This window comes from Catharus ustulatus, chromosome 2 (assembly GCF_009819885.2).
Source record: "Catharus ustulatus isolate bCatUst1 chromosome 2, bCatUst1.pri.v2, whole genome shotgun sequence".
Classification (NCBI taxonomy): domain Eukaryota; kingdom Metazoa; phylum Chordata; class Aves; order Passeriformes; family Turdidae; genus Catharus; species Catharus ustulatus.
Genome location: NC_046222.1, coordinates 53,301,588 through 53,324,662, shown reverse-complemented (window position 1 = coordinate 53,324,662; position 23,075 = coordinate 53,301,588). Strand labels below are relative to the sequence as shown.

General features: G+C 37.7%; 1 protein-coding gene across 8 annotated transcripts in view; it reads right to left on the bottom strand.

Moving 5' to 3' along the window:
• FRY (FRY microtubule binding protein) overlaps positions 1–23,075 on the bottom strand; it is a 201,094-nt gene that overhangs the window by 30,410 nt on the left and 147,609 nt on the right. For 7 of the 8 annotated variants that reach the window (XM_033053179.1, XM_033053180.1, XM_033053175.2 and 4 more), the window contains exons 38-51: positions 22,583–22,686; positions 19,291–19,476; positions 17,133–17,331; positions 16,425–16,546; positions 15,408–15,595; positions 14,398–14,492; positions 12,096–12,697; positions 10,418–10,515; positions 10,155–10,325; positions 4,808–4,948; positions 3,960–4,139; positions 3,118–3,279; positions 2,215–2,289; positions 997–1,167 (exon numbers count right to left, since the gene is read on the bottom strand). In XM_033053179.1, the coding sequence (XP_032909070.1) occupies positions 997–1,167; positions 2,215–2,289; positions 3,118–3,279; positions 3,960–4,139; positions 4,808–4,948; positions 10,155–10,325; positions 10,418–10,515; positions 12,096–12,697; positions 14,398–14,492; positions 15,408–15,595; positions 16,425–16,546; positions 17,133–17,331; positions 19,291–19,476; positions 22,583–22,686 (2,494 nt within the window). Of the gene's footprint in view, positions 1–992; positions 1,168–2,214; positions 2,290–3,117; positions 3,280–3,959; positions 4,140–4,807; positions 4,949–10,154; positions 10,326–10,417; positions 10,516–12,095; positions 12,698–14,397; positions 14,493–15,407; positions 15,596–16,424; positions 16,547–17,132; positions 17,332–19,290; positions 19,477–22,582; positions 22,687–23,075 lie in introns of all 8 variants that reach the window. The other variant, XM_033053174.2, reaches the window with a different exon arrangement.

Here is a 23,075-nt window from a genome sequence, read left to right as displayed (position 1 = left end):
GAAAAAAAAATCAGATGTACAAGAGTTCACATCTGAGTGCTCTGTTTACCTTAAAATTATTTTACGACTGTAGTAAAATTAGATAGAAAAATGAATATTTCTTCCTGTACACATGTTCTTCTCAGGGCTAGGAGTGATGACCGAATTTATGTTAAAAACAAGTCCAGATTATGACAAGTTATTAAATTCTAAGTTTGCTGAATGTCTGAGTCTTAAGTCCTTCAAAAGAACTAAAAGTTTCTGAACTTTTAAACAGCAACAAAGTTGTTTGACTTGTTTGGCAACGGATATTAATTTTTGGTTTTTCCTGATCAAACAGAAAGAAATACCCCAAGTTTGATATTAGCAAGGTTAAAGGGTGTAGCCCCCACAAATTTATCCGTTCTTCAAATTTTTCCCTTCAGCAATTTCAGCTCAAGGTGAGCTGACAGGCTCCACCTGTCAAGACTTGATCTGGGTGCTCAGGATTTTGCGTAGTTCCTGCTTGAAATGACAAAATCACAGACACCTCAGCAGAGTGGAAGGTACATCTCCAAGTGATTTCATCGGCACTTGCAGGAATAACAGCAGCCTGAAGGCCTGAATTAATGTTTCAGAGGGTTCCTATGAACCAACAGATTTGTAACAATTTCGTTTTATATGTTTTTAATTAGCAAATATATATATTTTCTTAAAAACTTAGATCTTTATAAACTGTATTTTAAAAAGTTCACTTAAAAGTAAATTCACCAAAAAGGTACTAGAACAGAGGCTTTATTTTCCACCACCAGTTTTGCAGTGTTTCCTAAAGTAGATTCAGAAAGGAAGGGTGTGGTAGTCTTTTTACTGCTACACTACTGAAATAAACACTAAGCGAAGATCATAAATAATCTGAACTTAAAAGTACGTTTATAGTTACGCAGTTAAAGTTTTATGTTACAAGAAGAGAAGTGTTTAGCAGAAGGAGCATAAAAGTGTTTTAATATAAGAAGTGGTTTCAGAGAAAATATACTGTACCTCCCCATCTTCCAGCTCAACATCTAGGAAATCAAAGTCCCTAAAGACTCTGAATTGTTGTTCACTGTTTGAATCATCCATGTTCTCCTGCTCCCTTGTTCCGTCTTCTGAAGAGACCAAGCTCGTCTGGTGCTCAATCAGATCCAAATCACCACAGGAAGAAAAAATCACCTACAGTTCAAAGGATTGCTTTTGTTACAAACTGTTCCCTCTGGTTGTTTCTTCCTAAAAGCTGTAATTGGTTATTCAGAAGACTGTATTTCCAGTACACACCTAATTCCTTCACTGAGTATTTTTAGAACACTCTTTATTATTTATGTTGGACAGGTGCCTTCAGATTAAACTCGTACAAAGAAACAACTTCATACTGTGGGAACACGTCCAAGAATATTACAGCTACCGCCTAATGGCTGCAGATTGATGTTGCCTGGATGTTTGTATACATATATAGGAACAAAATTCAGAGAACTTAGCAGAGAAAATACTGTCAAGGGGATGATATAGTAAGTTCATTTAAAAAAACCCTCCAGTTAACAAGTTGTTAAAAAATATGTCAGGATTAGAAAATACAACAAGCTATAATTTTTTTCTTTCCCACTGTGGATACTTGTGTCTGCAATTCAGTTGCAAAAATTAAACAGTTCCCATCTTGCAGAAACAAAGGACCTGTGCTCCGTAATACACGACATATGCCACGTTCACAAACATTCAGAATTTTTTCTTTTTTCTGTAGAAAATATTTCAGAAATATTTTAAGAGCTTCCCACCCTGAATGATCAATCATCCTTTTCCTGGCACCAGATAACACTTTTTAAAGAGTAACATCAGAACTAGTGCCTAATGGAAAAATCAGACCCACACACCCTTTCCCCTCCCATTTTATTTCTGTAATTTAATTTTTTACTTTATAAAGGTTCTGGATTGGTAATATGTCATTACTCTCTACCCACTGAGATGGCATAAATAAAACCTACTGCATCACAGATTCTCACATGAAAACCACACACAGCTCTCAAAGTGAATCCACTTTAAGTGAAAGGGCCATTCGCTCCCTGGTCCATATGCTGAGAAACACAGCCTGGGCCAGTACAAAGGATAATGACAGTAGTGACTTCAGAACTATGCAGATCTGGTCAGCAACTCTGGGAAACACAGTTCTTTGCTTTCAACACTTAGGACACAATGAAACAAAAATCTGGTCAATACAAGGCTACTTACTGAAGGGTTTTTACTCAGCCCAACTTCCTGACCGCATAGGGAAAGGACATGCACCAGCTTTTCCTTTGTTCTTTTCTAGAAAACAAGATATTTCTCAAGTGAGCATGTTTTTAACCACCCATTCTCCTTGTGGCTAGAAACATACATTAGCAATTTTTAATTAGGAGGAACCAACAAAGAATTAGTGATTAAATGCTCAAAGGATTGTTGCTTTCAGAGCAACTATGCATCAAGAAAACATAAAAATAGCTGTTAATGATTTTGCTGTTTATTATATTTAAATTAGTCTATAAATTCCATTGAGTATATTAAGGAAACATTGTATCATCCGCATCACTTAAAAAAGACAGTTCTGAAGCATAAAATTAAGCACATGCTTTTTTTTTTTTGCAGAATTGGGCCTGAGGCACTGCTATACAACCTGCTATATCAAAAAAGAGAAAAGAACAAAAAATAAGTTTATTCCGCATGGCTTTATTTTAACTGCCAAATAAGTAAAATCATTAAGGTAATCAAATATCACTTCTAGGAAAATTGTTATTTTTACTGAATTTCCCAAGAAAACAACTTTAAAAGTTGCGCAAGCTATCCACCTGCTCCCCTTGCTAATATCTGAATTCACCTGTTGTGTTTACTTAAATCTGGCCTAGACTTAAGAGGTCTTAAAGAGATGCATTTCCTGCAGGTTGAAAGATAAACAGCTTTGGGACATAAGGTGACATAACTCAGTCCATTTTTGAGTCCATGAAAGACTCAGCACATAGGGTTGGATGTTGTGCTGCCACTGCTCCAGACAGCCAGGAGCACTTCACAGGGCACAGAGGGCACAAGCATTTAAGGATCCAAATGTGTTAATTCAGTTGCTCTGACTGCAACTTGCTAATGAATAGTGGGGCAACCTACCTGAGAGTACTGGGGTCTCTTCCAGCTCACAGGAACAAGGACATTGGAGTTAGATCCTGACGAGGTTGAAGAAGTGCTTCTGGTGACAGCCATGGCCCTGGGTTTACCATCTCGCCCAGAAGAACTCTGCAGCTCATCGTATCGTCTCCCAATAATTGGAGTCTTAAACAGACAATAATTATTCAGTAGCACCCTGCTTCAGGATGGACTTAGAAGAGCCATATTGCTTCAGTTGAAGGAAAAGATTATTTTGAAGATTGTATACAGGGGTAAAACAAGGAGTGCAGCAAATTTCACATCACTTGGTAGGTTTCTTATTTTCCACTGTGAATATCTCAGTAGCAACAGCCATACTTAGTAGCCAGAACTTATGTTCATGGATAGATAATACTGAAAGCAACTGCCAGACAAGTTCCTGACATAAGAACCAGCAAAACCCCAAGAAAGCTTATAAAGTTAATGCCAAATCTGCACTTCTTGCATATTTTTAATTTTTTTCCTCAGAGTGCTGAATATTTTGGCCCTTTTCCAACAGGTATTGAAATGCTTTCCTGGATTGACAATAGGATGCTCAGCATTTTCTATAACTGACAGGAAAGCCAAAAGTACCATATGCCTTTTTATGTTTGTATTTCCTTTTAACCTCAACATATGAATATGAAATAATCTATAATGATGCAAAAAATTCTGCAGCTTCTAAAAATAAAGTGAGTTGCCCTTTAAAGTCACTAGGACCATTCGGTTCTATAAAGTTACAAGGGTTTGCAGGATAAAGACTGCTGTAAGAGAGTCCAGTCAGAAGTCAGAATCAAAGTGTTAAGTAGCAAATCTACAAAAAATACCTCTGAAATATCAAAATGAAACTCCAAAGTCTTCCCTGGTAACTCCTTGGAGGCACTGTTCCACACTCGATGTATTTCCATTTTTGAAAGATCACTATGTTGATAGGAAGGTAGAACTAAACTGGCAGAACGAGAAACTACCAATTTCAGGATATTCAAGGCTTCTCTCCAGTGAATGCTCTAGAAATAACATATTTACTCAGCAAACAGAAATTCACACACATTCAAGATTATTTACACTTACAGTTGTTTTCTTTCACCACATAATTAAAATGTAGAATTGGAAGATCCATATTCTTTGTCTCTCTGGGCCAGTGACAAGGTGTGTAATTGCAAAATAATTTCAACCAAGAAACCAGACTTGCCTAAGACCAAAACTTGCCTAAGGTGCCACTGTTAGGGAACTGGCCCATAAGCAGGGAAACCCGTGGACAAAGCCAACTTGGCAGAGGATTTAAAATCTCCTACCTGAATGTCTTAATCAGTATGAATAAATATAAGGGCCATAGCAGAATCCCCATTTAACAAAAAAGGTGACTTGTCACAGGTTTTTACCTCTGTGAATTCCTAGTATTCCCAGGTATTTTTCACTTGTCAAGAATTAGGTACAGAGGTCTCTGAAGAGAAGTGCTTATGCCACATCTCTCTTGCGCTGACAATTAAAGAATGGTCACTCAATCTCTGAGTGGTATTAAGATTGCTCTGAGGTAAGAAGTGGTAATTCTTCCACACTAGACACTTGCAGCCCTCCCTGCTAATCTAGTCTTAAATTCTTACATAGAAAATCAACTTATGATAGTAAATGTTGCCAAGTTCCTACATTAATATAAAAACAGTATGGTATTTACCTGTACATATTTTTCAATGGTTTTTAGCACTTCCATGTTAAACTGTTTCACAGGAATAGCTGACAAGTCCATATAACTAAGAAGACTGTAGATCATCTGTAAGAGGGACTGTTGCATACTAGGAAGGCCCTTTTCTAGAAGCTGTTAAAAGAAAAGTGAATATAACAAAATTTTGAGACATTTCTTCTTAAGTAAAAAGCTACCAGTTTCACAAACAGCAATTGTACTCTTCATCACTCTGCACTCACTGATTTTGCAATGCCATTTTACAATAATTTCACAACTGATGATGATATAGGAATGAAGTAAAAAAGAGTTTAAGTTTGAAGCCAAATGCCAGCCTGTTTAATTTTATATATGCCTGCCCTAACTTATCCAGAGAACACACTCAGCAACTGAGTAAACTGGTAGGCAAAATTTACACTGTAATTGGGTAAGCACGTCCAATAAAAACAGGGGTGGATCTTTTCATGTCTACATTTGCTGGAAGTCAGTGAGAAAAAAGAAAACTTGCTGAAGAAACAAAACTACTACTATTCAGACATCAATAAATATTTATCAAATATATTTCACTGCCAGTGCTCACTGGCTGTAAGTGCCAAAGAAACATTTCTATTTAGGAGGAGGTGGAGTCCCTGGGCTCTCTTACTGTAGAGAGTAATACAAAGAAGGGCTTGATCTAAATCCTGGAATTTTCAGACACCTGAGTGTAGATCCTGGAATATCACGGTGAACCTTAGAAATGCAAGTAATTCCAGAGGCATATAGACAACCATGATTTGTTTGTGTATGTGTGAAATATCCCAGCTGAAAATTTCCTGGCAGGCAGCATGTTCTTTCACTGGTGACAGGCACTGTTCCACTCCACAAATTTCAGAGGCAATCAAATATTTTTGCTGGAGGTTATCAGAGCCTCAGTACTAGACACCATTCTCCCAATTCAGGCTGGCAGAAAAGTTCAATCACTGGCTGTTAGACTTATTTGATTCTAGAAAAAAATTGCCTATAAAAACTCTAAGATGCCTCCTGCCTTCTATCAGAGAAAAATTTTAATTCCTATCCAAGTAGACTTTAGTAATTTTTTAGATATCTTTCTAAGGATATAGAAGGATAGGGTTTCTCCTTTTATTGAATGAGAATGTTTCATGCCAGTGCAAATGGAACCTATTTTATCCCACTAAATATCCTCTGATTTCTCTCATCAGCAGAAGTGAGCAGCCATTAGGGATTCATAAAAGAAAGCAAGCAAATTCCATTAAGAGCACAATAAAGGGAACTCATTATACTTATCCATTCCTCCACAAATAGACAGGAGGAATTTTAAATTAAAGGTACTACATGGCAACCTGCTTCTGACCTTAGATGCCTTCAACCTATCAGATACCTTTATTGAGAGAGAAAATGTGCTTAGCAATTCCTCTTCAAAATCGGGTTACAGAGGGGTTTTTTGCCTTCTGTTAGGATCTTGCAATGGAAAGTTTGACTCCTTGTTTGCAAATAGTTTGTGTGATGCAGCACATCAGCCAGCATACCATTTCAATGTAGGATTAGAAAAAACTATCTGGATGACAGAAAGAAATGCTTTTGTTCTCTGATAGAGGCTACTGCATCAGACAATCCCTTTTGGGATAGGAAAAGGAATTATTGGGAAATAATGGGAGTTTTGTCTCAACTGCTGTTTAGAAAGCTGTTATAGGAACCTTACCTCTGAAAGTTTGTCATTTCCATTACAGTTTGTATAAATTTGTTGTCAAAATAATTTGTTGACTGAAACAGTTCTTGGTTCTTAAATCTGACATATTTGAGGACTGTATCAGTTTTCATCTGCTCAGATGAAAATATGTGGCAGTTGGTAGTTCAAGGGTGTCCTTAAATACATAATGAATTTGAAAGAGTATTTCTGTTTCAAAAAAGAATAGCAACCTTAACATGCCTTTAGTGCAATATGAATTCTGTTGCTGCCAGAAGTAACAAAAATAGCAGCAAGATGGAGTTGTGGTAACACATCATTTGGATAAGAGAATTCCAGGACAATGAGTTTCCACTGTATATGTAAAAAGAAATAATTCTGTTCCCAGAATTATTTCTTTTTTTTTTTTTTTTTGACTCTTGTACATATGACCTGCTTTGGAGAATTGTGGATTCCTCTTTTGTTCTGTGTGGTAACTATTGGGGGTCTTATTTGGGGTCAGGAATTCACACTCTATTAGCAACATTTGCCCCCTTCACGAAGCAACATCTAGCCCAGAACTACGTGAAGAAGCCTTCTCTTTCAAGGGCTGTCTGGGCTGTTACCAAAGGAGACAGTTCCCTTTGCCCCTCCCAGTCTGGCAGGAAGTGTGAAGAGATACTTGGCTCTGAGGCAATGCCATGAAGTCAAACAAATGTTTTGAGGAAACACAGAGGGCATTTCAAAAGCCATGTCTGATAGACAAGCTATTACTCAGGTTAATGCCTTATCTAGGGTGTGCTTCCCCTTGCAATACAGATGGTTTAGTTTCTACCGATTCTTTGGTTTTGAACAGGTTATAAATGCTTATGTTTTTATCACAAGCAATCCTCCTCCATCTAACAGGGAGGAGGTGGAAAAATCTACCATAAGCATATTACTATGCACTACGGATTCTTGTCCCTTCTTGTCTATTAATAGCATGAGCTACTTAAGTTTGAGCATGACCCTGGACTTAATGAGTCACCAGTTTAATATGATCCATGCCAATTCAGATATACTCCCAGAATGAGTATGCTGTCATGACTAAAGTTTAAATATTTAAAAATTAATCTGCAAAAATCTAGCATAAAACCACAGTAAGCCTTCAGTAATATGTTTGTATACTAATCTGATTTTGGTTGTGGAGTTCTACTGCACAACTGCACAACTGAATAGTGATTTTTCCTCATCTGTAGATTGAGATCTCCCAGTATTTTTCTAGAAGAAATTATAATCTTTCTTTAATGGAGCATATGTAAAAGTAAGTAAGGAGCACTACTTGTCACTGTAAGATTTGGATAATAACAGAGCTCAAATATTTTATTTTGTGCTAGAATCATATCCCTTGGTGACAAGCAATGACCTGCCACTGAATAAGTTAGAAATAAAATTTATCTGAATGCCAGTAATTGAAACTTCTACTTTGTGCTGAGAGCATTTGTTTTCACAGTCTTGATTTGTGGTACAGTGTCTCCTTCTGAAGCTATACCTGTGTTTGGAAGGGTCACTGTTGCAGTTCGATTTCCTTTGATATTCTTAAACTCTGCCTGTCTCACAATTTCCCTCTGTCCGAGCCTGGGGACTGAACCAGGATTGTGAAAGCTCAAGGCTGTGTAAGGCTTAAACATTCAAGTGCAGGTTGCCCAGTAGGGCTGTTAACCTCTCTGGCTTTACCAATTGACAGTATATCCTACAGCTGGTTTACAGGAGACAGGGGCACATTGCTTATCCTGGCTGGGGGATTAACTAAGAAGTAAAGAGGAAACATTCTGAAAGCCGGGGAAAAAAATATTCAAAGCCACAGTGCGCTGAATAAGATGGTTTCTTGTCTTTTGATACACCACCAGAGTGGTAGCTACTCTATGCCCATATAAATATTCTCCAGACATGACTCAACAGAGCTGTACTCAATGTAAATACAGAGAAAGGAAGTCAGTGCTTACAACTCTGCCATCCTGTTGCTGGTGGTGCTATGTGAGGAATGTGTCTTAATTACAGTAAAAAGCCTGCCTGGCTTGCTGTTGATACAGTAGGTGGTGCCAATCTACAGCAAGGGGGAACTGTGCAGGAAGGAGGCTCCACATGCACGTCTCAACTGGTTTCAAGGGGAGCAGGATCACGAGCAATGGCCTTTGTGGGACCAGTGACTGTACAGGGAGCACTGAAGGGAAAACAGAAGGGCAACTGCTTTCCTAAGGCTGGGAAAGCAAAGGAGAAAGAATCTGAACACTTACATTTTTATAGCATTTCCTTACTACAAATATAGTTTTAATAGCATTTTTTTATTAGGAATACAAGCTTCCAGTGTGAAGAAGACACTTGACTATGGAGGGTTCAATGCCATGAAGAACTCTTCATTGGAAGAGCTAATAATTCTCCAGAGTAATTGGACTTGAAAAGAGACTGAAAAACCTCAAGGTCCTGTTTAAGGCTCCCACAGGAGTCAATGGCTTTCACCATCACTTAAGATCACATACGATTGTTTACTTAGAGCCTCTATGTGCAAGCAAGGTGAGGAATTGCAGCCCGGTGTAGCAGGGCTTAGCTTGCTCTGAAGCCTTAAGTGAGTGTGGGAGCAGCACCTGGCTTTTCAGGCTCTTGAAAATTTGTGAATAGCCAGTATCAGAGATGCCTGAGGGCTTTTTATAGATCCTTTGGCAGGCACTAGTTAATTTATGTAGAGAGGTGGGTGTCAACCTCTTCTCCAGAGTAGCAATTGATAGTGTAAGAGGAAATGGTCTCAAGTCGGGCCAGGGAAAGTTTAGATTGAGTGTTTGGAAAAATACCTTCATGAAAACAGTTGCCCAGCATTGGAACAGGCTGCCCAGGAAAAGGGTGGACTCATTATCCCTGGAGATATTTAAAAGATGTATAAATGTGGCAGTGAGGGAAATGGTTTAGTGGTGGACTTGGCAATGTTAGATTTGGGGCTGGACTTGATGATCTCAAAGGTCTTTTCCAGCCTAAAAATGATTCTGTGAACACAGAACTGTCTTCTCTCTGGATGAGAGGGGAGACTGAAGACAACTCAGCAGGGAAGGGATAAACCTGAGAACCCTGTAAGAAAATGTTGTTGTGAAAGTGATCTGACAATGGAGAGGACAGAATACCAAGCAGCCTCATGCTAAAGAGCAGAACTGAACCTTGGACGCCCAGTACTGTATCAGCACTATACTCCACATGTGAAAAGTGTTAGGAGTAAACAATGAACATGGGAAAACCTTTGCAGCAAGATTATACCATTCAGTATTAGAGGAATGCATACAAATTTGTATAAAGAACCAGATCCTTATATAGCAAATGGTATCTTACTATGCTGGAAAACCCATTGTGGAATTAGTCTTCTGATCTTCCTCAATGAGATCTAAATAACTATCCAGTTTCCTCTCACTTTCACACTGGAAAATCCAACTGGCTGATGAAGGATTCTGCTTTAAGATGTATCAGCTTTTGTTTTAGTGTTCAATATTGTTGCATTTTAAAAGTAATTCTACTTTTTTCCTGCCAATTTCTGCTTTTATTTTCTAATTATAAGTAATAGATGCAGAGCTCTCAGTAATTTGCTGGCATACTTCATCTCTTTGGGCTGTTGGGCAACAGAAGAGTTAGAGAACCAAAAAGTTTTTGAAAACTTACCTCAGCCAAATATGTAACCATACTCAAAGTAATATCAGCAAATGCTTCATGAAGGTAACGGCAAACCACATTTACCCAGGTAGCACAGTCCCTTGTATAGCTGTGTGTTTTATAAAGGGTCATGACATGTGCAAGATTTGATAGCTTGGGATTCTTCTCCTCCAAACAAACCTAATTAAATATAAACATCAAAATATATCAAGAACAAGGCAACTGCATTTACAGGGTTTGAGGATGTACAAAACAGTAAATGATTTTGATACCTGAGCAATCCTTTCGGCTATATCTTTACAAAACTGGTTTGGGCTGTCAAAATGCTGAATTAAATGGGGCAGGAGACACAAAACATTCAGTGGAAATCCTAGAACAAAAACACAGAACAAAACATACATTCTGGACAGCAAGAGCCACAGTGATCTTTATATTGGCATTTCACGGTTTCAATATTACAGCAGCCATAAACTCACACAGGCCCTGTCAAGCTGGCCACACCACTGGCCACAGCACATTTGTCTTAAAGGGGCCTCAATTTGAAAATCCAGTATGTCATTTAGGCAACAACAGTTTTGTAAAGCATGAGCCCATTTCTGCAAACACTACTGCACATTCCTATTAGAGATAATTTTTATCTTTTCCACTTAACTGGTTTATTGACAGTCTTAGCCAGTGGCATTTTCACTACAGCTGCTAAAACACAAGAAATTCAGTAAGTATTGATTAATAAACAACTGTTTTGGTCAGCTGCCAGGCACAGCTTCCATTGTTTTATACTGTTCAAGATAATAATAATGCACCAGATTCTGGGTGCTGTAATTAGCTTAAGTGCTGTCTGGAACTGGGATTCAGCTCTTCTGCACCAATTCATAGCTCAAGGTAATTGATGAAATACCTGCAGCAGCTGCAACAGAGAGCTCTAACAAATGCTGTTCTAGTTTAGGTGGGAGCTCAGAAGTCAACTAAATTGTATCTGGACAGAATCTGCTTTTTGAAAGGAAAGAATTTGTTCTATGAAAATAATTTTTTAACTGTTCATTCCCTCTCACTCTACACAATTAAACGAGTTGCTGAAATTAGAATCATGGTTTCCCTATTCTCCCTCTGTATTCAGGGAAAAAGAAAGATACCTCCAGATGGTACTGTCCCAGCAATTCAGTGTGTGAATTGCCCAAGCAAAACTGGAATACAGGCACCACACAGGTGCTTAGAGATGTACAGGCTGTTCATGGCATTCATCACTCTATGTCTAGCATTTACTCTGTGTCTAGGCTTGTTACGACTTAGTTGTAAAGCCTGGACATTTGTCTTAGTATCTGTGTTTCTGACCAAAAGAGAGGAGTAAAAATCTGGAACAATGCAGAAAGCCTCTTAAAGAAATATAATTTAGAAGCGGCAGCAACCTCAGCTAAATAATGGGGAATTTCAAAATCTTATTAAGGAAATCTTATTTCCTTACCACCCAGGCCTCTCTCCTCACTCACCATTGCGCTATTGTAGTTTATCTAGAATGTATAAGAGTTTTTGATATTTATTTTTTTTGAGAAAATACCACAAAACACTAATTTAAAATCAAGCAGTTGGACATAGTTTTAAGTCAATTGAACAGAAAAACTGACCAAAATAGCTAAAAGAAGCTTTGACAGTATGTCCTTACATGCTCAGAAACTTTATATGCTGCTAAAGCCCTAGAAATGAAATGCTAAACAATACGCGATTTCTCTCCTCCAAAACCTTATTGTGCAATAGACTCACTTTCTAGAAACAGGTCATTACTTCTATGAAATTTCAAAAAAGCTCACCCAGCTCAAAGCAATAGTACATTATGCTATATTCAAAGAGAAAGAAAAATTACTATTTTTGGTTTTGTTCAGATAGCTGAGTGAGGTCTCTCAGCAAATGTCAATGCAACAGAAACAGAAAGAGAGGAAAAGATAATGGTTTTACCTATAGCTTGAGAGGAATCCACCATGGATATTCGAGACACTGGTGTCAGCAAACTGAAGAGCTGGAGTGTGAGGTCAGTGGTAGTAAGGGAAGTGAATCCTTTCAGGAGTAGCTGCTGAAGTCCTGAGAAGTCTGCCCATTTCAGCTGCCCTTGCAGCTTCTCTAACTTCTCCCGGTTTTCAGCTTTATCTAGTGGCAGATGAGCCAGAAGTTTATTCAGCAACCGCAGTGCCATTAGGTACTCAAACTCAAAATCTGATTCCATCAAAGCTACAGCAACCCAGAAGATGGTGGCCAGGAGGTTGGTTGGATTGTTAATATGGGATGGATCGGTGAGGCTGTCCTTTAGAGAGGATGAACTTCTTGTTTTAGAGGACAGGCCTTGCTGGGTGCATGCTTGAATTCTGTCTAGTGTGGCACTGCGCGGTGGGTCCGAGGACTTGTCCACATCTCCAAACTTTTTGGGTACAGAGAAGCTTCTCTGGTGTCTGCTCCGCTCAGCAGTGGCTGTGTTGCCACTTGCAGGATTCATATTCAGCTGCCCTGTGCTCTTCCGGTTTGCTGTCAGTTTGGTGTTTGATGTCAAATCTGGTGAAGATGAACTGAAACCAAGATTTGTAACATCCATTACTTGTGTGAATGCACAGCTTGAAAGGGTACATATTAGATGCGAGCTAAGTATTTATCAGACTGTAAAAAAATATTTAAATGGTAGAAGTAGAACACCAAACCACCTATTGCAGCCTGTCTTCTTTTTTCCAGAAGACAGATTCAGGCATAAAGAGATGAGATTCACGTGGCACCGCACCAAACCACAGCAGGATAGCCTACAGTCTACATAGGCAAGAATGACATGAGGAAGAAGGACATAGGCAAGAAATACAGAACTGTGAAGTGACTTATGGCAATTCCCAATGGGACACTGGCAGAACTGAAAACAACTTTGCTCTTTAAAATGTCCTCATCAATGGAGCAAGCCCTGAACTTGGCACAGCTGGCAGGCAAATGCACAATTGCTTGCTGGGTAATGTGAGAACTGTGGGCAGAAAAAATAGCCTTAAGCAGAACAACAAATATTCCCCATTATCCTCAAGAAACCTGTCATGCAATTGTCCAGGCTCTTGCAAATACAGGTCCTTCTGAAAATTAGTTGTCATTGTATCCTATCCTCCCTGTATTCTAAGATCTCTTCAAGATGTTTTACGGAAAGTGTAGACGTTTCCATTTCAATGACTAATGCCTCCTCATGGACTACCATGCAATGATCCAGACAATACCTATCAATTATGTGCACAGAGGAACATGCTGTGTTGATACATGCAAGGGAAGTTTGTTCTGGAGAACAGCTAATTCCTGACTCTGATCCCATTCCTACCTCATACACTATGAGTCTGTACTGTCTGTAACACTTGAAGAGAATCTTATCCTAGAATCAAGTGTCAAGGTAAAGTATGTTGCATCCTACTGCTTTCTGGAGTGTGTCCTACTCTTTGTTCCATCTTGCTCTTTGCTGAAATGTGCACTAAAGAAAGATAAACAGCTCTTAGTTTAGAAAGTAGAAGTGTATTTACCGTACTCTACTCTGTCCCAAGGCACTCCTTGGGTTCTGCCATGGCACAGCACCCTGTCTGCTAGCTTCAGAAAGGACTGGTATTTTTGTGCAGCAGGTAAAGCATAGTAATTTATGGATATTTTATAAAAAATATTTACGTATTCTGTTGTTACTATTAGGAGTCAGATAGACATTCACCTCCCTCAGTATTATCAATAGCCATGTTATAGAGGGAGCTTGTGACTTCCCTCCATGTACAAAGGTCTACTTTCAGGCCAAGGGTTTCACAAAGATGGTCAACACATCAAGTAAAATCCATGTCTACATGGGACAAAATTCTCCCTACTTTTATTGAGAACAAGCCATGATCATTTATTTCTGGGGAATATTTCACCTGAGAATGACATGCTGTATGAAACCCGTACTAGAAAACCCATGATCCTTCCCAGATATATTTTCAAGTTTATGACACAAAGGTGCAAAAATACAGTATTTTTAAAGGACGTTAAAGTAGATTACAGCCAAATGGCAGCAAGGTAGAATTTACAATACATTTTAAGGTTTTATTAGTTCTATCAACATTATTTCAACTATGGCAAATTTTGGCTGAAATATGCTCATAGTCTGGTTCTTGGAAGGTTACAAATGTGCTCAATCTTATCAAAATTATTTTTTGCTGTTAGACTGCAGAACTGCACACTCAATGTCATGAAACATTGAAAAAATACAGTTAGGAGAACCGATTCTTACCGCGATAACACTGTCAAAAGATCACTGTTCTTCAAACAGTCAGAGAGATTATCCACTGCAGCTTCCAAAGTAAGTAGTGCCTCCATTACATACCCCTATCAATGCAGGAGGTTAAGCATTTTAGCAAAGACATTCAAAATAGCAACATTTAAAAATTTTCAGCTCATAAAAGGAACAGGCACCTACTGAAAACCTATAATTTCTCCTGATAAAAACCCCAACATTCACATCAAAGCCACTGCCCATAACATTAAAATGTCACCACAAGTGTGTTTTATCTTCTGCCTCTGAATGATCTATGAAGGTGTGCAAGAAGAGCACATATCTCATCAAGGGGTTGGTAATGACACACTGAACCTTTGACTTGCAGGTCGCTGATTTAAATTCAACAAGCAGATGTGACAGAGTATTACTGTCATCTTGTGGCAGTTTCATTACCTAAGTAAAAATATGGAGGTGATGTCAGTCTATTTCTTACTGAGAGCCAGTATTTCTCTTTATTAAGCCTTGAATCTTGCAATAAATAGTCTCTGATTGTAAAATTTCAACAGACTGAACATCATAATGCTGTGAAAGGTCTGTATCGAATTAAATCAATGTAAGCTTTGTATTATTATGGATGGTGCAGATTTCTTTACTCGTAAACATGATAACTTTTGAGGAATGAGATAGTGTCTACTTCATGTTGTGAGATTACATCACCAGATAGATGATTGATTCCTTAAGCCCAAATTAATGAAGTTGGAAAAAATGGTCATCACAAAGATTTAAGTTTGAGTGACAATTCCTAAAATTTTCTAATTGTTCTCTTAAGAGCTATTTAAGATTGTAACAGCCTGATGAAGGCTTGGACAAGGTACATAAGAATTCAGCAAACTCAGAAGTAACCTTCTCCAAGGCCACATTCTACCCTTCACCACGTGACTCCAGAACACCTTGTTAAAATGGTAACTTTAAATTAACTATGCATTGAATCAACAGTTCTAAAAGTATTATTTACACGTGCATACCTGAATCTCATCTCCATGCTCTCCAATAACTTCCACCAATCTTGACAGGAGGTCAGACAATGCGTGTGCAGAAAGGGGCTGCTTTAGGGCCCTGAATATCTGGAAAGAGCGACCAGCGTAATGTCTGGAAGAGCTTGAAAGAGCTGTTTGTAAAGCAACTTCACTCAGATGCTGCTCCAAATGAAAACCTAAGCAAAAGAATAGGATATCAGGTTTTTTGCCCCCATTTTTATTGCAGACTTTACTGTGGGTCATAAATCTGAATCTGCTCTGAGGAGGATATGCTCGTTAAGATATGCTGCAAACACTGAGAAATGGGGTGCAGAAATGTGTGTGCTTTGGAGAATTTTACATTTATTTTGCACAGAATGTAAGAAAATTAACTGCAGAACAAAATTCTGAGTCTGAAATTGATAATCTGATTTTTTTTTTTTTACAATTCCTGGACAAACTTTCAAGCCATCCACTATTCTTGCTGGCAGCAAGAGTAACTTCTGAAAACTCCCAAACCTAAAGCCAAATTGAATTAGGAGTCTTTCTATTAGCTTCACGAGGCTTTGGATAAGATCTTTAATATAAATACTGATGCTGCATTCTACTTTGATCTTGGAAATTATTTAATTAGTGACTGTGCTGGTTTTCAAAATGCAATCATCACATTCCTTATGTTCTAAAAACCATAATAAATGAAAACTAAACTCCTATTGCCAGAAGAAATTTAACAAAGTATATTTACTTGGTAGCTGTGATTACTAACAGGACACAGAGGAGATTTTATCTGGCAGAATCAATCAAAAGGCTTTCTAACAACAGCTTTGAAGAAATATGCAATTCAATATTTAGCCCCAGTTTAATCTAATATGACTGTTTTAAAGCAATTCTTTCATTTGTCATACATCCTTTTTAAGACACATTTACTGTGCTTCTGCATAAGCAAATCTACTAACTCACAGGATAAACATTAAGTGGGAGCGTGAGGGAATATTTTTTTAGTTGTGAAAGGAAAATATTTACTACCTGACTTGGAATCTTTAAATACAGATACAACATGGCGCAGAAAATTAGTGAGCTGCTCAGCACTCTTGGTGTTCTGATTTTTGGGAGTGATATCTTCATGGCACCAAAGTGGACCAAATGCCCTTAAAGAAATACATAACAAAGTGAAAAATTTCTTTGAGTTATCTGAAATAAATGTGATCAGTTTAAATATATCATCTGTACAGGCATTTAGGTATTTACAGGGCCATGACCTGGTAAAGATGCAACCAAACAGAATTTTAAACAAAAGTAAATAAATATTCCTATGCTGTATTTTAAAATATAAGCTATGCTGTGGAAAGAGCAGCCTAAACAAATTCTTGTTTTTCATTTAACATTGTGCCTAGAATCTGCTGGCTGTAGTTGGTAGCTAATATTTGTTTCACTATGGCCTTTTACTATGCACTGTACACTTTGTATCTTATTTTATAATAAAGAAACTGGCTTCTTTTATTAGTTCATTTCGTAACATAAAACTGTCAGTCAAATAAATATTTTATTTCTGCCAGGCAATATTTTTTTCTGTTTTTTCTGACACTGTAGTGCTTTTAAGCACCTACCTAGTACTGTAAGTATCAATAAAAGAGGAGTGGGGTCTGTAATTACTACTAAAGCTCAGTCATTTTCCTTTAAGTGACTTCATGAAAGTATTGGAGTACAAATGTATCCTCTGCTTATCTGCATTACCTGGTTGTCAGAAACTCAATTAATTTGTTTGCTTTCTCATCTGATTCAGCAGCAGTGTCCATGTCCTCAACTTCTTGTGTAATCTGTGGGAGATTTCCACTGCTGCCTCCCAGGCTGATACTGGAGGAGGTGGAGCTGGAGCTCAAGCCGGAGTCTGGCACTGGAGATGACTGGTATTCCCGCAGAAAGTCAAAGCCACCTGCCAGCCAAAAGGGGGGAGATAAAGATGGAATGCACTGCTGGGCCAGCTTTGCAGATGAAAGTGTCTGCCAAGCAGCTCCTTCAGAGTCAGCAGCAGCTGAAACCTTCCACTGGGAATCGTGGAAAACCTGCAGAACACAGCCACCCTCAAATACTGATGGGGGTGAAAATGGTACTTTGTTTCTAAATGTGTAGAATCCAGAATAAAATGAAAACTGTCCAAGTCAAGATTTCTTTTTTTACTGCACAAGGACAATAGTAGTTGGAAAGCAAATATTCTACGGCATTTTAAATTCAGAAGTAGGAATTTTGAAAAGTGAATTTAGAAGTTGGCCAAGTGCACGCAAAGTTCACTTCTCTGGACTTGTCTGATGTGAAAAAAAACTGCAGGGTGGAATTTTTAGAGCAATTGTGCTGATCCAATTTTACTAATGTAATGGAAATCAAGACACAAATGTTTAAGGCTTCTGTTCAACACCTTTAGTAATTGTACCTACTGGACTAGTCATGCAAAATATTTTCAGCATTAGGATGAAACACCTGAGTAAGACTTCTGCTAAATCAAAAGTTTGCCACAGTTTCAGAGGTAAGATTAGGAATCAAGACCTGTTTTCTTAAGGTTAGACTTCTAGTCATGTTTAGGCTGTATCTACAACAGAAAAAAAATGGCCTTGAGAGAAAAATGGGAGCAAGACAAAACCCCTTGCAAGCCAGAAGACTCTTAATTTAGTTGCCTGACATTATGTGGAACAAACCTGAGCTGAAGCACTTTCAGGTAGGATTTTTGCTATAGCTACTCACCCACACTCCCATTCTTTATATTAGCTTCTCAAAAACCAGTCCAAAATATCAAGTCTTGGTAACTTCTTGAACTCCAGAGGGCCAGACTCAGGGTACGAATTACATTTTTTAGATGCAAGAATGAAAACAGTTTTGCATTTTGGCAGAAAAGCAGTACTGTAATTTTAATGTAAGAATTTTATTCTGTATTTAATAATTCATAGATGCACATTGGGAAAGAAATTCACCCAACTCAATACAGGAAATTCATGTGAGATAATTTTTCACAGAAGTTATTCAGAATGAAATTTCTTTGGCCAAAATAATTCATGAATCTAAAATACCCATCTCTTCTGCTCATTACTTTAAAATAATTTTGTTGTGTCTCAGAAAAAATAGTAAGTTATCATGCAATATTTTTTATAAAGACAAATTACTTATTATTTCCTAAAGAACCATGGGAATGCCACTGATTTGAGAATCTTTACTTTTCATTTTTCACTGTATGGTAAAGTTCCTCACCCTGTTCCTCATGATCAATCCTACATCCACAACCCTATATTGGTTCTGTAATTCCTTCAAAACTGAAGAGTACACCTCCTTTTGGTAATATTATATGACAACAGTAAATCTAACAAGTAGCTTTCTACAAATTGGTTCCAACCAACTCCTTAAGAACAGGTAAATTGCTAAAAGTAATAGAACACTGACCTCAGCAGAGGTCTGAAATAAGACTCCTAATGTAGAAACAGATTTCAGGACAGAAATGCAATGTATCAGTGATATAAAGGAGGGTGTGTATCAAGAGAAACTTAATTTAATAATGGAAAATCTGAGCTGCACATTCTTGCTGCTCTGTGTCAGAATTATTTATTCATTTCTTTTAAGGTTGAGGAATGATTGCCTTCATTTAAAGCAGCTCTGGATCCATGAGGGGGGAATCAAGAAATTATTAATATTAACCCTATGAATTTTAAAGTACTACGTTACATATCTTGCCTTACACTAGATAACTTTCTCACTATCATGAAAAGTTGTCTAATAATAAATTGCATGCATCCCTAGGGTAGTTCATGTGGAATTACTATTAATGGGAACTGTTCATATTTGCCCCTTTATTACTTTGACCTATCCAAACCTGACAGTATGATACAGTGTTCTTCTTTTGCTTCATTACCTGTGTAAAGATATTCAGGTAAGTATGCAGGTTGTACTGTCAGAGTCTTGGTCTCATTCATCTCTCTGGTCTGAAGAAGTACAGATGCAATGGCTTGATAGTTGTTATTGCAAGATAATGCAATCAAAAGGTGAAGCAGTAACTTTTTACTGTGTTCAAAGACCTCCGGGCGGTAATGGTCAAGACCTAAAAAGAAAAGGTTACAGCAATCTCTGAATATGAAGTAATAATAAACAAGTTCACATTCCAGAAATAGCAAAAATTCCAAGGCAGTTCATGACAACAGTGCAAATAAACAAAAGATGTAGTATATCCAGACACAGTTACCCGTGCTGTTACTTAAATGTATGTGGATATTCAGTTTCCAGATTGAGGTCCCACACAGGAGCTACAAAGAATGAGTGGCAATACAGATTTATGCATTCTGTCTCACTGCACCTAATTTGACAGATGTGGAAAACCTTTAAAGATGAGGTATTTTCTGTGGTGGTTGTAATTACATTGCTTACCACAGTATCTGGCCTTCTAGCACAGACATCAGTTTTAGAACGAGTGTAAACTGTAAGAGGCAGGTACTGATTTATTAAAAAGGAAGTGGCAGACAAATCACTTGAAAAAGAACTTCTACTACCAGTAAGCAGCATGAGAAATTAGCCCCTAACTCAGGATGCAGAACTCAAACTGAAAGTCTAGCACTGACAGGTTGATTTGGTTTACACTACTGCTGTCTGTAAGATTTTAAAACAGCCAGAATAGTTCACAAATTACAAATACGAAGGAAACAGATATTTCTACACTCTGTTTTAGTAATCTCGCATTGATTCTCTTTCAGTACCTTGCAGTATATTTAAACATACTTTCTTCTGTTTAAGAGTAGTTTCAGTGCTGAAAAACTTAAATATTTTCTTCTTCAACTCCTCTCCTTTCAGGATATATTCCTTTTCAAAAAAGCAGCTACTTCATTACTCTGTGTGGCAGCAGCCAACAGATCTTTCAAGTCAGGTGTTTTCTAATACTCTCTAGTCATGCTGGTTCTTGTTTGGCCTGCAGTAATGAAGCTGCCCATTATTGGCACAGATCTGCTAACTAGGAACTGAGAAGGACAGTTCAGTCTTTGTGCTTTCCCAGTACTGGTCCCTTCTTTAACCTGTAAGAGTTCCAAGGAGGGGAAGCTTCTGTGACATGGACACATTTCCATGGGAAAGGAGTTTAGCTGCTCAACTAATTTCACACTGGTTGCAAAAGAGATTTCAAACAGCAGTGATTTTCATGCACCAGAGATAGGCAAGTTCAAAACTGCAGCCAGCCTGCCTGCTTCACCAACAGTGCTACAAACCATGCAATAGCCTATTAGACACACAGACATTGCAAAATCCTTTCATTTTAATATTTTTTCACTCCTTTCGATAAATGAAAGGATACCAGCTCTTCAGGTAGCCAACATACTAATTTCTAGTCTGCTTTTCAGTCAGATGCATCTGCCTGCTCACATTCCAACAGGATAATACTTTATTAATTACATTCATACCTTTAGCTAATGTGTGGCATAACTTCTTTACATCATCACAAGAGCTCTACTACAGAACAGAAAAATTGTCTACAGGAGGTATAACAACTCTAGACAAACTGACCTTGAAGCCTGAAAGCTGTGATCTCACTTTAGTTACCACTAAACCACTTACGTTTAGTTACCAGTTACATTTAATTTTAATTTCACAATTCAGAATTGACAGTTTTTAGCCAAGGGATTGTCTCATATGGTATTAATAAATTTCTACTTATTCCTTATTAAAAATCTGTAATGTTGAAACCTTATTGCACAAACAAACAACTAAAGATATTTTCTGAACGGATTACTAGTATCATAACTCTGTTTCTGCATATGTTTATTTTCATGGCTCCCTGACGGATCCTTAAAGCCATCTTAACTGAAATGGTCACATTGCTCTACTCCTTCTTAAGTTCTTGATTTATTCTTGTGACAATTTCTAACTGTAAGCACTGGTTTTCTCACACTTGTTACAAATTATAATAAAGATGTTGTTTGATCAGTTAATCGTTATTGATTTGATCCATAAAATTACTCAGTTCTCTTTCAGCTCCCTCTTACACTTAGAAAGATCAGAGAAATAGACACAAAAAATGAGAAAATTGTTATAGGCAGCCACAAAATAAATTTTAAGCAAATATATGTGAAATATCATAAAAAATTACTCTGGAAGTCCCATCCAACACAATCCTAGTTTGTTAGTCCTGTGTTTCATTAGAAGTCTGTGAAATCAATGTACTGATATACGAAACCTTACTTCACCAAAAACTTTTGAGCAGAACAGTTGGTAACAGAGTAGCAGTAAAGGAGAACAAGTACTTTCTTCAACACATACTTCATTTTCCCACTGTGCTATAACATCCCAATTTAATCTCTTTTTGCCTGCTGATCAGCAGACTCTTCCCAGACTGACCATGAATACTTAGTGGTAACTATGGTGACTGAATGAGAAGGGAACTGTGATCTCAGCTATAATAAATTTATTTCACAACTGGGTTTATTTGTGAACACTATTATTAATCAACCACAGAAGTCGGGGAATGGCTTTATAATGCTAAATACTCTTGTGTGCTAAAAAATTAGGCCACTCACTTTTGGTAATGTTGAATGGCAGGACAAGGAAGGTAACAGCCTCCAGATGAACTGTGTGACAGTCAGGAACAGACACAGCAGTGGGGAAAAAGCTCAGTGCTCAGGTACATAAGGGAACACAGTGATGATAAAGTATTCCATCAGCACTGAAATTAATGAAGCTTTGCTTTCCAGCGGTCTGTGTCCTACCTCCACTACCTCTGCAGTGCAGCTGTCCTGGCTCTCTCACAGATTATTTTTGTGAAGACAAGAGACAGCACAGGTGTGTGTAGTCCAGGTCCAAGGTACATGCAGACTGTCATCACTAACCAAGCAGGACAAAAGCATGAGTTTCATCTTCTTTTCTTACAGGGGCGATGCCACACATTTTTATAGAGCTATTTTAGGACGTCATTCATCTTCAAGTTTCAACACACCTCTCAAATTAAGGTGAAATTTATCAAAACATTCAAAAAAGTTTTGAGATATTTTGAGATAAAATATTCAGAGTTTTGAGACTAATTACATGCTGCAACTACCTTGGGCTTTTTTTTTTAGGGTGCAGGGAGGAAATCATAAAATATGTAAGAAACACAGTTCTATAGCTTCAGCAAAACTAAAGTAAAAGGAGTGAGTAAATTTATACTTTCTTTCTTGTTCTGTTGGTCTTACCTAAAAAGAGAGCATGTAGCAATAAAGGGAGGTGAAGAGCCCAATCTTCTCTCACACTGTGATCCACTACCATCTCCGTCATGAAGATAACAGCAATATTGCACCTGGAAGTTAAACCACAGCATCAGTTTCAAACCTCTTGGAAACAGGAAAGCACAAACAGGCTGCCTATTCTGAAGAGATACAAAATCTATAGTTTTGTAGCATTTCTTCTCAATACAATTAATGCTGGAGCACTCTAGTTACAGTATCAAGCAAACAAGTACCCATTACTGAAAAAGACCCTATTATTGTCAATATAAATTATGTAAAAGAGGAATTTCAGAATATGCATGGCCTAGTTAGAATAAAAGATCAAAGTGCTATGAATAACAGTCATAGAGGCCCGGGAAAAAGAAATTTTCCTTTTCTGTTTCAGTTGTTTCATCAGTCTTATTCTTATCAGTGATGTCCTACATTGTAAATAGGCTTTCTGGTAAAAATGTGGTAGAAT